Here is a 17,121-nt window from a genome sequence, read left to right as displayed (position 1 = left end):
TCAATGTGTCTCAGTGTCAAGTACAGAGGATAGAAAAAAGATTTGAAGAGACTGAAGACGTTTTTGACAAGCACAGGTCAGGCAGACCCCGCAAGACAACTGCCTAGAAGAATTGGTGCCTAAAAGCCAGCACTAAACAAAAGACAATTGAAAAACCGTGTGGCATTTTCCAAGGCCCACAGCCTGCTAAAAGGATGGACGCTGGAAAAGCAGAAGGTGGATTTTTCAGATGAATCTTCTGTTGAATTACACCACAGTCACCTCAAATGCAGGAGACCTACTGGAGCCTGCATGGATCCGAGATTCACCCAGAAAACAGTGATGTTTGGTGGCGGAAAAATCATGGTCTGGTTACATCCAGTATGGGGGTGTGCAAGAGATCTGCAGGGTGGAAGGCAACATCAATAGTCTCAAATACCAAGAAATCTTATATTAATATCTCTTATATTAGAATACAGGCGGCAGTGGCTCATGTAGGTTGTCTACAAAAACGGAAGGTTGTTGGTTCAATCCTCGGCTCCACTGGACCAAGTGTCGAGGTGTCCTTGAGCTGACACCTTACCCCAGCTGCTCCCGACGAGCTGGATGGCGCCTTGCATGGCTGACACCGCCGTTGGTGTATGAATGTGTGAGTGAATGAATGGGTGAATGTGAGGCAACATGTACAGCGCTTTGGATGGCCATAGGTCTGTTAAAAGGGCTATATAAATGCAGTCCATTTACCATGTACCATTCCCAACCATAAAAGAGGCCAAATTCTGCAGCAGGATGGTTCTCCATCGCATATTTCCATCTCCACATCAAAGTTCCTCAAGGCGAAGAAGATCAAGATGCTCCAGGATTGGCCAGCCCAGTCACCAGACATGAAGATCATTGAGCATATGTGGGGTAGGATGAAACCAAAGAATATTGATGAACTCTGGGAGGCATGCAAGACTGCTTTCTTTGCTATTCCTAATGACTTCATCAATACATTGTATGAATCCTTTGTCAAACCGCATGGATGCAGCTCATGGAAGTCATATAAGATATTAAATTTGGATCTTACAGCACCACTAATTTGCTGACATATTTTTGTATTTGCAGTAAATTTGTTCAATTTCTGTATAGTCTTGCGAAAATGTGACCTTTCTGTCTTGGTTAAATGATAAATCTTTTTATCAGTGAAACTAATTTATTTCAGTGCATTAAAAATCATTTGGGAGGGTTTTAGCTTTTCATATGAGCTTTTTCCAACACCAATAAGCGACAAGACTTTTGTCAGGGAGTGTACAGTAAACAAGTGTGTTCTTGGCTATACTGGCACTTTATTTTTTCTGCGGTTACTTAAATTAGGGAAAACATTTCAACTTGTTTTTATTTTAAAGATATTATAGTATATCAAGTTCCGAGTAAAAGCATCAACCCATCATGCCTTTATTGTTTCTTTTTCCAAACTTTGAAAACTCTTTGTATGTATATATTTTATTATTAAATTACACACACGATGGGCCTTCATGATACTTTTGTAAATATATTAAGTGAATTCTGAGTAATTTTCGCATAAAACAGACGTCGTGAAACCTTTTCTCTGGATTCACAAATACTCTGTAAACTTGACAATACTCCAAATTTGTAAAATGTGGCATGTTAATGAATTCCAGTTATTTGTAAAAAGATCGCACTTGTACACTCATACACAAGTAGCATAATCCAATCCCCACCTATGTACTACAGCTATGCAAATTAAGTTTCTAGGAATGCTGAAATCTTCTGGACTCCAATCTTTGGTTTGGCTATTATATTTTGCATAAATGCATAATTCTTCCATCTTAGAAATATCTCAAAAATATGCCATATGCTGTCTGCGTCAGATGTTTTTATGACCTCAAGAATAGACTATTGTAACTCGTTACTCAGAGGGTATCATGCAAATCAAGTAAACAAGCTTCAGCTGGTTCAAAATGCTTACTCGATCTAGTAGTATGACCACATAAGCCCAATTTTGTCAACTTTAAGCTGGTTACCAGTTAATATTGCATACATTTTAAAATAATGCTAATCACCTATGAAGCCTTTAATGGCCTAGGACTTTCATATCTTGGAGAATTACTATCAGAATACAACCCATTACGTACACTACGGTAAAAAAACTCTGGTCATTTAATTATCCCTAGAATATCAGAAGTGTCTAAAGGTGGTCGATCCTTTTCCTACTTAGCACCAAAAAAATTAGAAAATCAGACACAGTCGATCGATTTAAGTCTAAACTAAAGACATTTCTCTTTAAAAAGCATTCACATAATTTGTCTATATATTATGCCACAATAGTTAGCTTGTTCAGAACCGAGCAAATATTTTACTATTACTCTATGACACTTACATTACATGCGAACGGCCCCTATGCTAAAAGGATTTTGACGAAACTGACACACGACCTCAACCAACGTCATCGTTCTATAGCCACCCCCATCTGTTCGCTGATTGGTCCTGCAGATTTTTGCAGGAGAAAACGAAACTCTACAGAGCAGTCCCAGACGTAGTACTGAAGCGAAATGAAAATTAAGCGGACGCACGTAGGAGGGCCGAGCCAGGCTAGATTCACTGGCCTTTCTTCAGCCAAATGCATAAATGTGAATGATGGGAAGGGTGAGAACTCACAGCACTGTTAACATGTTACAGGACCTGAAGGTAACGTTTCCAATGCTTTCTATCTTATTTCCTTCAACGTCTCTGTAAACACGAAGGCACAGAGAAAGAAGCATGTAAGCCAAGAACAATTCACTGTTGATTAACATAAAGGCAGTTTAACATACTCTAAATATCAATATTTTTATCATTCAACTACTGATATCTTCCAAAAATTCACATTTCACTGTTGATGATAAAACACAGACCATAGAAAAAAAGAAACAATTTTTACACTTAAATTAGTTGACATTCAAATGAAGACAGTTCAGGTAATGGTTGCATAGATAAGTCCATATGGCTGCGATAGATAACTGACAGGCCACCACCGCGTCCTGTGCTGAGAGCTTTCTGGAGGTAGCTATATCGTATGGGACAGCTCTCATTTAAAGAGGAAAAAGTATTTGGTGGGTGCCAGGTCTCTGTAATGCACATATAATCCAGACTTGTATCCAGGATCTGGTCATGAATGTGGATTTTTTGTAATAGACTGTGCTTTTAAGAGTTCAACTTTGCTACTTAATGATACTTAAAGTCTTTGTACTGGCTGTAGCAAACTAAAGTCCACCACACGTTTTCCATTCAGCTCACTGAGAGGTGTTGCCATGGAGACGTCCACACTACTTATCCGGTATGAGGCAGAGCTCTGATGACGTATGCTTTAAGTAACAGTTCGCGTTACTGACCAGAGAGCCGCGATGTCTGTGAGCATACAAACTTTCTGCTGGAACCTCTATGGATGTAACACGGACAGCAGAGAAGTCCAAGTTGTTTAATCACCAGTGGTGGAAAAAGTATTGAAAAAAATCCTATTCAAGTAAAAGTACAGTTACTTAACAAAAAATGTAATGTAAGTAGAATAAAAGTACCTGACCTAAAAACACTCAAAGCCCTTAAAAGTACTCAGGAGTATTGAGTATAGAGTATTATGCTGTAACTGTTATTCCACCTAAAACCATGCAAATTCAAATGTAGCTTTATATCAGTGTAATTCTCTCTTATGGTAATTTTTCAGTAAAAATAAAAATTATAATAACAAATAATAATAATAATAACATTTTATAGAATTGACATAGAATTTTCATAATTCTCACAAATATATTTACACAAAAGTATAAAAAGCATAAAAAAGAAGATAAAAACAACCAAAACTCAAGCTTACTGAAGATAGTCAGTGATGAAAGAATGATAATAAATAATAGTATATGTATATGAATATATTTAGATGAATATATGAATGAGAATAAAACTAAAAATACTATTATTTGGAAAGAGAAATCTTGAGGAACCAATCAAAATTATAATTATTTGTGTAGAAATTGAGAGAGTGTAATACAAAATGTTTGGGTATTTATGTTGATGATAAACTTAATTGGAAGTTACACATAAATTATTTAAAAACAAAAATATCTAAAATTATTGGTATACTGTGTAAAATTAAATCATTGATAAATCAAAATTCGTTATATTTATTATACAATTCGCCCATTCTTCCGTACTTAAATTATTGTGTGGAAATATGGGGGAATAATTATAAATCTATTATTAAACCGATCTTTATATTGCAGAAGAAGGCTATAGAAGAGTTTGATATTACATCCCAACTATCCATTGTTTATTAAAATAAATGCATTGAAATTACAGGATTTGGCGGATATAAGCACAGCTGTAATGATGTATAAGGTCCATAATTTTAAGCTTCCAGTTTGTATTCAGGGGAGGTTTAAGTCAAGGGAGACTCAATATAATTTGAGAGGAATTGGGGTCTATCAAAAAAATAAAGTTAGGACCAATACTAAAGCGAGGTGTTTCTCAGTTAGAGGAGTCTATCTATGGAATAGCCTGGATGACAAAATAAAACAATCTATATCAATAAAGGTGTTTAAAAAATTAAATTAAAAGTGATTGGTAGTTATATCGCATTACAATGATTTTTATTAATATGTTTTCTGTATGAGCTGTTCATGTATAGTTGGTAATATTCTTATATTTATTTTTTTCTTTGCTGTTTTCTGTTTGTTGCCACATGTTGGGTATTTAAAAGTGGTTGTAAATAGGGTTAGGCATCAATAAGTGTTTCACTTCAGCCTAAACCCCTTCAGTCATTGTTGTACTATAAAAATTCTGTTTGTGTGTTGTTATGTTTGAATGACTGGAGAAAAAAATAAACTACAAAAACAACTACAACTATAAATGTATATCTCATATAATCTATAATAAAAGTGATTTAGTCAAGAGCAGTGAGAGATTTTCAATGCTGTTTGATTAACATGCCCACTTTCAGCTGTTTACTTTCTATTAAGCCCTAAATGGTCATGTTTATGAGGATACTTGCAAAGACAGAAAGTTTGACTCATATGTGTCTTTAAGGCCAAAAAGCGGCAAAAATGCTCACGAGCTTAATGAGCAGCGGATACGCCACGTGCGCGCTCCTCTCACACAAAAAAGCACATAGGACTGATGTGTTTTAATCGGGTTTCAATAGCTTAAAATCACTTGTTTTAAAACTGCGGTGCTATACGTGTACAAACGTTACGTTTTCGTGGCCATGCGCACATCAAAAGTGACATGGGTGCGGAACCGAGACAATAGTCCAAAATCTCTACTGGTTGACAAATCATTGGACAAGAAACACTGGACTGATGATTATCTTTAGCCTATCATCACTGACGGGAAAAAAATAAGCAGAAAATGTAGTGACAGCAGGTTGAGAGAAAATGGTGGAGTAAAAGTACAGATACAGCACTAAAAATACTCAAGTACAAGTAAAAGTACACTGTTTTAAAACTACTCAAGTACAGTTCCTGAAAAAAAAGACTCAAATACAGTAATGAGAGTATTTGTAATTCGTTACTTTACACCACTGTTAATCACTGCAGTGCATGCTGGAAACTGTTGAAATGTATCAGCTGGCTGACGGTGTTACTCAGCATAGTGGTGGCGCTGGTCCGGGTTGTTTTTAGCCACATAGCCAGGATGCTAGCTGCAAGGACTTCCAAATCTGCGGCAGCGATGGATGATTTCAGACTTCCCAGATGTACTTCACAATGTTATGGACAAGCTGTGTCCAGGTTGTCCAGTGTTCACTTTTCCAGCTTAGGTAGAGGCAACAGGTAGGCCACCGCTAGACTCAAAAACTACCAGATACTATCCAGAAAAGTCCAATGTTCGGTGGCGTGGAAAGTAAAATATCGCTTAAAAAAAGCGGAAAGCAAAATGTAGTTTAAAAAGGTCCACTAGTCGGTGGCACGGATAGTAAAAGGTTATACTTTTTAACTTAATTTGACGTTATTTTGGCTGACTGGAAAAGCGGAAAACAGACAGCGCCAGCGTCCTCCCCGACCAGCGTTCGTTCATGTGTTCCTCTATAAGCGAGCACCATGTATACAAACGTCTATGTCTAAGTAAGAAACCTTCCTTAAACTTGGGTTAAAAGCAGGGTTTAGGAAGAAGATAACCCAGGGTTAAGTGCAGTGTGAATAGCCCTATCATTGTACACTTACAGCCAATTCAATCGTGGCATCTCCGAGCATATATCATCTAGCTTTGTAAGAGCATTGTTCAATAAGACTCTGAAAAACACACAAAAATGGCACATTGAAAACTAACTACGAATAACAATCTTAAGAAAAAAAACTCATTTAATTTTTGGAGATAAAAGATTTCTATGTACTGTACTCACAGGAGCACGAGAGAACGTAAACCAGAGAAGGTCAAAGATGTGATGTGATGAAGATTGTTGTTTTCCAGAATCCTTTAAGACAAAAATTGAAAAGCTCATTAAAAAACATTGCAACCCTTACAATCTGAAGAGCTTTGTTCAATATTTGCTCACAGGACGCAAAGTGATGGAAAAGGCTTAGTATCCATAATTTAATGCCATTAAATGAGGTGTGTGGTGGAGGTTCAATCAAAACTCCTCCTTCTTTAGAGCGGTCTGAACATGATGTGGAGCGCTCGCAGACTGCTAATGACTGATAAAACATATCACAAGTGCAGGGACAACACAGATGACAAACTTTATTGTGTAATGGCAAAGGTGTTTTGCTTGTATATCTAACAGCTATATCACTCATTTTAAAATCTGCAATTATAAAGGAGACTTCATGAATTGATGTTGAATATATATATATATATATATATATATATATATATATATATATATATATATGAAGAGTTTGGTTCCAAAACGCGATAAACGCCATTTTTGAAAAAAATGAGTTACTGCCAAAATCAGCATTATATCAGGTCAGTAGTTAAAAGTAAATTCTCAATTTTACGCAAAATCCAATATCCGCCGTGTTATTCTGTCATCTGTTCTCCCTTTTTTCCCAAAATGCGATAAACGCCACTCCCCCTTTTTTACAGAACGCAATAAATCCCACAGCGCACCATTCACGCAATGTAAACAAGCCATCAGCATCTAATAATTTCCCTGAGAGGCACTCGGGAGACGGTTGCTTGTTCTCCCGACAGCATCAAGCTTCTCATGCTAACACATTGACCCCAGAGGATCTTATGAAAAACTTTACATAATTTTACTCAAAGTCAACGAAAATCGAGCAGGACCAAAAACATTTTACGGCTGATCGCTGTGAAAGACGTTAAGCGAAGACGTCAAGTAACCGCAATGACAGGGTTCTTAATATGACAAAGTAAGTGTTTTGATTAATGACATTAATGTTTATATTTTTAATTAGTGTGTACAACTAGTCAACTAAATGAATATAACATGGCAAAGATGAATGCACATTTATATAGGCTATTGATTCAATAGATTTATAGCATTTTGAATAAAAACTTGTCATGGATTTATTGCATTTTGTGGAAAAAATAATCAGTTTTTATAATAAATCTTTGAAAATCAAGTTATGGATTTGAATTTTTTATGTTTTTATAGCTTAAAGATGCTATGTGAAAGTTTGTAACAGAAAATACTGGTTTTCATCTTGTCACTTTCTTGGTATAGAAAACACGTTTTTACCAAAATTTGTCAAAATGGATTTATTGCGTTTTGGAAAAAAATGAGTTACTGCCAAAATCAGTATTATATCAGGTCAGTAGTTAAAAGTAAATTCTTAATTTTACGCAAAATCCAATATCCGCCGTGTTATTCTGTCATCTTTTCTCCCTTTTTTCCCAAAATGCGACAAACGCCACTGCTCCTTTTTTACAGAATGCAATAAATCCATTTCTGATATTACAGCGGACCATTCACGCAATGTAAACAAACATGGCGGCGCGCTGAGTACACGGAGTCCTAGTTTTCCTCATCTACTTTGTACTTCGTGATCAACAAACAAAACAAAATAATACTTTAATAGCATTGCCAAACCTGTGATGGTTTTCTGTGTCGGGAAAGAAACGTAAGCCATCAACATCTAATAATTTCCGCGAGAGGCACTCGGTTGCTTGTTCTCCAGACAGCATCAAGCTTCTCATGCTAAAACATTGTGTTCTTAATATAACAAAGTAAGTGTTTTGGTTAATGTCATTAATGTTTATTTTTTAATCATTGCATACCACTAGTCAACTAAATAAATATAAAATGGTAAAGATGAATGCACATTTATACATTGATTTAATAGATTTATAGCATTTTGAAATAAAAAACTGTCATGGATTTATTGCATTTTGTGGAAAAAAGAATTCGTTTTTAAAATAAATCTTTGAAAATCAAGTTATGGATTTGAATTTTTTATGTTTTTATAACCTAAAGATGCTATGTGAAAGTTTGTAACAGAAAATAGTGGTTTTCATCTTGTCACTTTCTTGGTATAGAAAACACGTTTTTACCGAAATTTGTGAAAATGGATTTATTGCGTTTTGGAACCAAATTCTTCATATATATATCCATGTATGTCCATTTTGCCGATTTTGAGATTTTTCGACAGATTGAATGTCCAGGTTCATTTACGTATACAGTATGCTTCACAAATCTAAATGGCCAATGAAAAGTTGTGAAATCATGTCATCTGATTTTCACATATATCCATTTGGTGTCAAAGCTGTCAATCACGCCGCGTGTCTCCCGTGGAAGCATCACGCCGATCTCAAGAAGTTTCATTGAAGCTCAGCACTGGATAGCTGAATAAACATAGCCTGGTGAGACAATGACTTTCCTTCATCGAGGTAAATGTTTTCCCCCTGACGCCAGACGTACGTCTAGGAGTGACAAAATTACGGTAGAACTGTGCAAACAAAGTATCTGTCTATCATTACCATGTCAGTGTATTGATTCATTGTCCCTTCATAGTTTGCAAGAGACATTTAATAAATGTATAATTAATATTAAATAAAGTAAGCGAATTTAATAAACTAAGACGTAGGCTATTTAATAAACTGAGCGTATTCAACTGTCAATATGAAACGCGACTTGGCCATTCTAATTAATGATCGGAAGAACGCGTATCGACCACCGTTACTGTAAAATATGCACGTTTGTCCACTTAAACTCAATTTTGGTCAAATGTGGATTAAATCATTACACTGGCAAGAATATGGTTACATGTAAACATGCCGTACCAAGTATGACAACGCTACGATCAACTGCTTTTGAAAAACGCTGTTTATTTCACTTACTGAAAAGTAACCGTTTTGGACATACGTGAGTTTTATCGGGCAGCGGCGATATATATACAATAAAATGGCAACATGGATTTGCAGATATGAAAACATAATGAAAAGAAAAACTTACAGCCATTCTAGTTTGTGCAAGTCCAGAAATACTCCAGGTACTAAAGTGGTGATTCGATTATAGCTAAGATATCTATAGAAAAATGAGATAAAAGCAAACATAAACAAGCAAAGAGCTCACTCATTCTTAAAGGGATCGTTCACCCAAAAATGAAAACCCTGTCATCATTTACTCACTCTCATGTTGTTACAAACCTGTATAAATGTCTTTGTTCTGATGAACACAAAGGAAGATACCCTGAGAAATGTTTGCAACCCTAATCATTTGTGAACCCCATCTACCTCCACGGTATTCTTTTTTCCTACCATGGAGGTACATGGGGTCCACAAAGGGTTTGGCCACAAAAATTTCTCAAAATTTCTTATTTTGTGTTTATCAGAACAAAGACATTTATGCGGGTTTGTAACAACATGAGGGTGAGTGAATGATGACAGAATTTTCATTTTCAGGTGAACTATCCCCTTAATCCTCATAATACAAAGGACACATAAGGCTGATATGAGCTATCTGCAGATGTAAAAGTCTGCTAATATTAAAACTCACAGCCTTGTCAGATTGTAGAGACCTCGGAAAGCATGCGGGTGCACCACTTTAATTTGGTTAAACTGGAGATATCTGAAACACAGATATTATCACAAACACATCGGTCAACTGGTTTCCTAAAAATGTTGTTTAATATGTTAACATGCATTTTCTAGTTCATTCTTGTTTTACGCTTAAGGTACAAGAGGAACAAAACAGAGACACCTGAAGAAAAACTACAAACATTTTTGCAGACTGAGTTACTGAAACAAAAAAGGCAGATACCTGAAGCAGGATATTCTGAATGTATGGGAAATTCATTTCCTACACAAAGACCTTCAAAACCATGCTATAGTCATATATGATGTTTGAGTATTATTAGTAATGTACGACAAACATTACAACCCCTTATACTACGGGTCTGTTTAATGCTTTATTCTGATTGGTTGAGAAATGTTCCATGGGTGTAAACCACACAGCTGACCTGTCAAAAGTCTTAAAAATAGGCACTAAAGCGATCTTTGTAGTAACCATGGTATAAGAGGAGTAATTGACTCCAGTCCTGTTAATTATTTAAACTTAATGCACATCCGCGGTATAACGGCACTGCGCTTCACATCTTGCCAGAATATCACCTTGGGTATGCATTATTTTTGTCTTATAATTGAATTCCTTACTTACCAAAGGACCCTATTTAATGATCTAAGCGCATTGTCTTAAGCGCACGGTGCACAGTCTAAACAGATGTGTCCGAATCCACTTTTGCTTAATTGAACGATGGGAAAAATGGTTTATGCGCTAAGCGCACACTCTAAAAAGGTTGTTCCTTTTCTCGTAATGGTTATGGGTGTGTTTTGGGAACGTGCAAAAAACCAATGAGAGTTTCAGCTCTCATCCCCTTTAAAAGCCGGTTGCATTCGTGCCATGCCGATTCCCTATTTAGATGGTGGAATTTGTAAACTGAAAAACTCAACGGAGGAAGAAGACCATCAGTTTGAGATTGATATTAAAAAATTGCATTGTTTTAATTTGTGTCAAAATTGTTCTTTTTGTATTAAAACTGTTAAAAGTAGTTTTCTTCAAACAGATTTGATCCTGGTAACCTATTTTGGTAAGGTAGGTACGCGATATGTTTGTATTGAGATGGATTCAGATATTCTACTTTGATGAAACATTGTGTTGCTTATGAAATTTGTGTTCGTTTACGGATTAGCGTAACAATATAGTTACTACGTCTACACAACCAAACTTGTGCTTAAACTAATTCTGATGTAAACCAGTTGTTTGGTTATTTTGGAAGTGTTATTCGACTTTGTACTGCAAAGTTTTCTCACGGGTGAATGAGACATGAGATGTGACCGTCTGATCTGTGCGTGTTCATGTGTTTTGAAAGAGGCGTGACTTTGGATGGCGATTTGACTTGAGGGTGGGATCGGGATTTCATTGCTAGGCGGTTACCGTTAGCATTTTTCAAAATGTGTTACCCTACCTTTAACTTGTAACAAACAGGAGAAAAAGAATTTACAAACGTGTGGGGAGCCGAAACGTTTCAGCGCTCGGATAGCGCCGCAAGTTTTGAAAAGCATTACTTAAAAAAAAAGATCTCATCTCATATCCACAGGCACAAAGTCATCATTTACAATAAATCTGTGGGGTAGCATTTAAAAAAAATAAACATAGATGCAGTTTAATAATTGCATTTCATTTCCTACACAAAGGCCTTCAAAACCATGCTATCGTCACATATGATGTTTGAGTATTATTAGTGATGTATACTTACCAGGCTACAGGTGAAGCTGCTCTTTACGCCTTCTAACGTCTCTTAATTGGTCGTTATTTATGTCCATGAGACTCAATAATAATCTTTTACATTTTAATTCTTTAATATTTAACGTTTGTGTGCTGCTGCGCATCCATGTGTGTGATGGAAACAAGCGTTGTCATCCCATTTATAGGCGCATATTCCTTACGCGCTCATTAAAGTACAAATAAAATATTGCGCCATTGACTATAGACTTTAGACCAGGGCTGGGTTTCCCGATAACGATTGAACTTAGCACTTAAGAGCTACTTAACGAACATTCGTTGTTCATTTACGTGCGTTTCCCAAAGATGCACGTGAAACGATCGCTCGCAGCTGGGTTTTAAGTGCTACTTACGAGTCGCTATCCATTTGTCAAGTGCTGAAATGTCACCAATAGAATGACTCGAATTTGTAGCAGAAGCTTGTTTAGGCTAATAATCTTCAGCCGATGTGCACTAATATTTTTAATAATATATTTTCATTATTTTTCAATGATTTTTTAAATGTTTTAATAATTCATTAAATATTATTTTCCGTATTTAGTTAGGACTCGTCCCACTGCGAAATGCCTTCTGCGTTTCTATTATAGTTTAGATTATTATTATTGTTTGTTGTTTATTATCTATGTTTATTTATTATTATGGATTATTGCATTGTACCATAAATATTTATTTGGTTTCTTTAATTAGATGCCATTTCCCTTCAAAACAACGTTTAGATTAATTATAGCAGCAATCGGTATGAACCATTTATCAATTTTCTATACCAACTTTTACCAAAATACAAAAAAACTTTTACCAACTTACTTTTACAACCGTACAAAATACGTTTTCCTTCTTTATTAATTTATGTTTAGTCATTTAAATTTGATTTCTCATTTGAATTTTAAATATATTATATTATATATTTAATATAAAATAAACAAAGAAGAACCCAATAAATAAATAAACATTTAAAACATTACATTATCGTCATTGCAGGAGTGCAATTTGCTGGTTGTCCTGTAGGTGACCTTGTAACTCTGTTGTCTTGCAATGCACTTATGAATGAACGATTACTCCATAGCACTCGTAGATCTACGATGATTTTCAAGTGCAACTTAAGTTACGAAGCTTTTGGGAAACAGCCCGTAATTCTAAGATGATTCGTACGATCGTTTTTACGATCAACTTAGCCTTACGATGCTTTTGGGAAACCCGGCCCAGGTTTTAATTGGTCAATGAGTTAGTCTTTTTTAGTTGCCTCAAAATAGCAACACCCCAACAATGTGCCTAAAACGAGATGCAAAATTGGTCGCAAATGTGCATTTGCTATTTAAACACCGTGGCGCTAAACGTAAAGATGATAATTATGCCGGGTTAAAACTAGCAAAAGACACTTGCGTCGTGCATTGCGGCAAGTGTATGATAGCACACTTTGCGTTACGGATTAAGACAACCATTAAACATTCCCACAAAACTTACCCAGAAGCTTCTGTGCTACAAAATAAAAACAACAACAAATATCAATAGTATGTCAGAGTTTGAAGAGAAGTTTGCTTTACCTTTAGACATTTGATTTAGACAATAAAATAGGTATAGAAACCTCCTGTTGACTTACATAACTGGAGCAATGTGAGCAAAACCAGATTCCAGTGACAAAGAATTATTTTAAGGGATATTGATTTAGGTCAGTAAGGGACCATCTAGCAACAAATCATAACACCCTAGCAGCCGGCCGTACAACAATGTGCTAAAAACATTCAGGAAACCATTAGCAACCACAACAGCACCCCTGGATCCTTGGCATCACGACGGCTAACTTTGCACAGCCAGTGTTTAGAGATTAAGGGCTCTATCTTACACCCGGCGCAATGCAACGCAAAGAGCTGCTTCACCTGCAGCCTGGTAAGTAAATAAGTGCTTTGCTTTAAACAAATGCATCTATTTTAGAACCTTGCGGAGAGCTGTTTGTAAATTCTTTATCTCCTGTTTGTTACAAATAAAGTATTTTTACAGTACAAACCTTATCTTACATACTTTTAAATTATTTTTTGATGATATTGGATAGCCATACATTTAAAGCAACTATAAGCCTGCTTTTTTACTTCCATGACTAAATGAAAATGTGTTTTAAAGGTTTTAATGAAAAAAATAACAATTTCAATACAAGTAAAAAACAACACAATTATTTTACATTAATCTTAAACTGGGGATCTTCTTCTAAACAAATAAACAAATAAACAACTGGCTTTTAAAGGGGATGAGAGCTAAGACTCTCATTGGTTTATTGCACGTTACGCCCAAAATACTCCCATTAATCATAAAAAAATAGGACCAACCCTTTTCGACCATGCGCACGGCGCACAAACCATTTTTCCCGTCGTTAAATTAGCAAAAGTGGATTCGGACACGCCCATTTACAAGATGCGCTGTGCGCTTAGTAAGGGTGTCACGATTTCGATTTAAAATCGAAAATCGAAAATCGAAATTAAGTCACAGCTTCGAACTTCGAATTAAAAAATGGGATCGTCGATGCTGCCACGCCCCCATTTCACGTCTGGGCGGCTTGCCAAGCGAGGAAAAAAAAACTCTCAGAGATGCCTTTAAAAACATCTGTCCAGCAGAAAGCGATCATATTTTAAACACGAGGGATGTAAGTTATTGCTACAACTCCTTGAAATGCATATCATAAACAGGATTACGTGATCTGACTTTGGACGAGCGCACGTGCGCGATAGTGAGGGAGGCGCAAAGATGCAGCGGGTTATATTTTAAACAAAAGGATAGTTTGCCTCAGCTTGCATGAAACGCATAAAACTGAACAAATACATAAGGATTACTACTTTAGTTTATGTTCAGACTTCGGACAGATGCGAGAGCGCATGCACTGAGACAGAGAGAAGCGCAGCTGCTTATGATGCTGGATTTATTTCAGATGCTATGAGTCCAAGACACGCATTAAGTCCATGTGCATTAAGTCCATGTTAGAGATGCGCGGATGGACTATTATTTCATCCGCAACCGCATAACAAAACTCATCATCCGTCCACCATCCATCCGCAACGTTTCTGACCAGTTTTCAAAACCGCACCCGCCCGCCATCCGCTGACTGGGCGATGCAAGACGCTGCTGATGACAGCCGCGAGGCTAGAAAGCTCTAGAATATCAGCAGTGAACTCCGTCTCCGATTTACGCACAGGGACAAAAATAAATAAATAAAAAGCCTAAATTAAACGCACAAATTACATAGTCTGCACTGGTGTCATCCTGATTTACCACTTTGTAAAACTTATTCCAGGCAACCCTTTTCTGACATTCTATTTCCTTTGTTTTTAATTCTCATTTTTTGAGTTTGTGACGTACCCTTCGCCGGCGTTGATAAGAGCTGTGTCAAAATGCATCCTCATTTCTCCGCGCTGTTAATGATAGAACCAATGGATCCTTAACAGTCGAGGCTATCCCAAACAATTAAAACCTTTATTAAATAAAAGTGTGTATTTATTAGAAAACTTTTTCTTGTCACTGTTTTAGTATTATAAGTTATGTTTTGTGTTAATATTATTCTGTTTATGTTGCGTATATTTCTAGGTTGATTATTTGATATGCTGTTGAATAGATTCATCTACATCAATGTGTCATATGTTCTAAAATAAATTAATATTTTTCTGATTAACGTTACATATTTTAATAAGTCAGAAATGTCTCCGCTGTTTTCTGCTGACAGGCGCGGTGGGCGCTACTGGGGGCGTGTGCAGCAGGTGACGCAAATTGTGGGTCCTCAGAAGGCTAGACCGTCTCATTTTAGTTCTCTTCTTGAACTTCTGTGGCTGCCACTATGAAAGGCAGAGAGGTCGCATGCTTAGAAGGACACAGCTAATAACAAGCAGTCGACCGAATTTAATTAAAATATTATTTTTCGTCACGTCATCCGCCCGATCCATGTAACTGCCAACCGCGCATAGTCCATGTGTGTGCAAGAAGCAATCCTCTCTCTACAAGCTCTCGCGTAAAGTGAAGCCCACAAACCCCCATGCGAGTTGTGCAATGTGCATGTTAATGTTAAAGTATAATAATAATAATAATAAATAATGGCATATCATTTTTGTCTAAATTATATGCCATATAAAAAATATGTAAAAATCGAGAATCGGATCGAATCGTGACCTTAGAATCGAAAATGTAATCGAATCGAGGATTTGGAGAATCGTGACACCCCTAGCGCTTAGACAATGCGCTTAGATCATTAAAATAGGGCCCTAAATTTGTTACACTCACACACATGTTGGCATACGTGATTTATGAGGACAATATCATTAACCCAATGCATTTATACTGTACGAACTGTATATTATATTCCCCTAACTCACCCCAGTCCCCAATCATCACAAAAACCTGTTGTCTTTAATCTATGCAAAACTACCATTTAGTATGTTTGTTAAGACGTTCAGTTTATGGGGACACTTCCTGCATAACAAACATGTCATTATGCACTATTAATCCCATTTAACCCCATATACCGACACACACACACAAATATGACAAACATTCTTTAATTTGGTGGAGCTGAGATGGGCTTACAGCTTCTGGAGGCTCTGGTACTTGAAAAACATATCGGAATGCAGTGTTTTCAGATGGTTCCTCTGCAGAGATCTGTAAAGAGATGAAGGAGAACAAGAGATCTATCATAAGTTAATGGCAAAATGTGTGTGCACGTGTGTGTTTGTTGAAAGCACATGTCATAATAGAGAGCAACAAAGTGAATTTTGCAGCAATCGTGGCTCTGGATGAGTCTGTCATTCATTTGAGGTGTCAGAAATTTTTGCAGAGTTAGAATATCAGCCAGCCCTGAGATGCTTATGATATTTAATGAGAAACAAAACTATTCCCATCCCATGCAATAGAAATTACATTAGAAATAAAAATCCGATGGCAAACCATAACTTGAGTCCTATTTATTAAATGCCCTATAAGGTATTTTTACTGCCAAGATTGATACCATATACTGTACCATGTTGAATACTTTTTTTGCAAAATAGTTATATACAAATAAGCTGTTTGAACTTATTGTAATGGTTTGTTTACAAAACACATTACATGGCACACTAGAGGCAATAGGATTCTGTTTGCACTACATGCATACTACTGTTTGTCTGTTTATACTATTTAATATTAATATTTCATTCATATTCATACTTTGTACAGTATAGAGACAGAGCGCAGCGCGTCACAACCTGAAAACCACGCCCACCGGGGGGGAAAGCAATCCAACAGTCTCCATTGACTTTGTATTGCAAAAGGCCGCCTCCTTGTCATTTCTGGCTTATAACAAAAAACTGAATAATGCCTAAAAGCTGCTTTGGGACAATATGTACAGCTAACAAGCCAAAGAACCCAGAAATAAGTTTTTATAAGCTGTCGAGCCGTAAAACCCAGTCTTTAAAGAGAATAAA

General features: G+C 36.4%; 1 protein-coding gene across 3 annotated transcripts in view; it reads right to left on the bottom strand.

Moving 5' to 3' along the window:
* The window catches only part of rxfp1 (relaxin family peptide receptor 1), a 78,318-nt gene that overhangs the window by 21,392 nt on the left and 39,805 nt on the right, over window positions 1-17,121 (bottom strand). For all 3 annotated transcript variants that reach the window (XM_055179029.2, XM_055179030.2, XM_055179031.2), the window contains 6 exons: window positions 16,250-16,321; window positions 9,908-9,979; window positions 9,365-9,436; window positions 6,350-6,421; window positions 6,171-6,239; window positions 2,641-2,712 (listed from right to left, as the gene is read on the bottom strand). In XM_055179029.2, coding sequence (XP_055035004.1) covers window positions 2,641-2,712; window positions 6,171-6,239; window positions 6,350-6,421; window positions 9,365-9,436; window positions 9,908-9,979; window positions 16,250-16,321 — 429 coding nt within the window. The remainder of the gene's footprint in view (window positions 1-2,640; window positions 2,713-6,170; window positions 6,240-6,349; window positions 6,422-9,364; window positions 9,437-9,907; window positions 9,980-16,249; window positions 16,322-17,121) is intronic.

This window comes from Misgurnus anguillicaudatus, chromosome 16 (assembly GCF_027580225.2).
Source record: "Misgurnus anguillicaudatus chromosome 16, ASM2758022v2, whole genome shotgun sequence".
In the NCBI taxonomy this organism is placed as follows: domain Eukaryota; kingdom Metazoa; phylum Chordata; class Actinopteri; order Cypriniformes; family Cobitidae; genus Misgurnus; species Misgurnus anguillicaudatus.
Note: the sequence above shows the minus strand (reverse complement) of the source record. Positions and strands in the feature narration are given on the sequence as shown.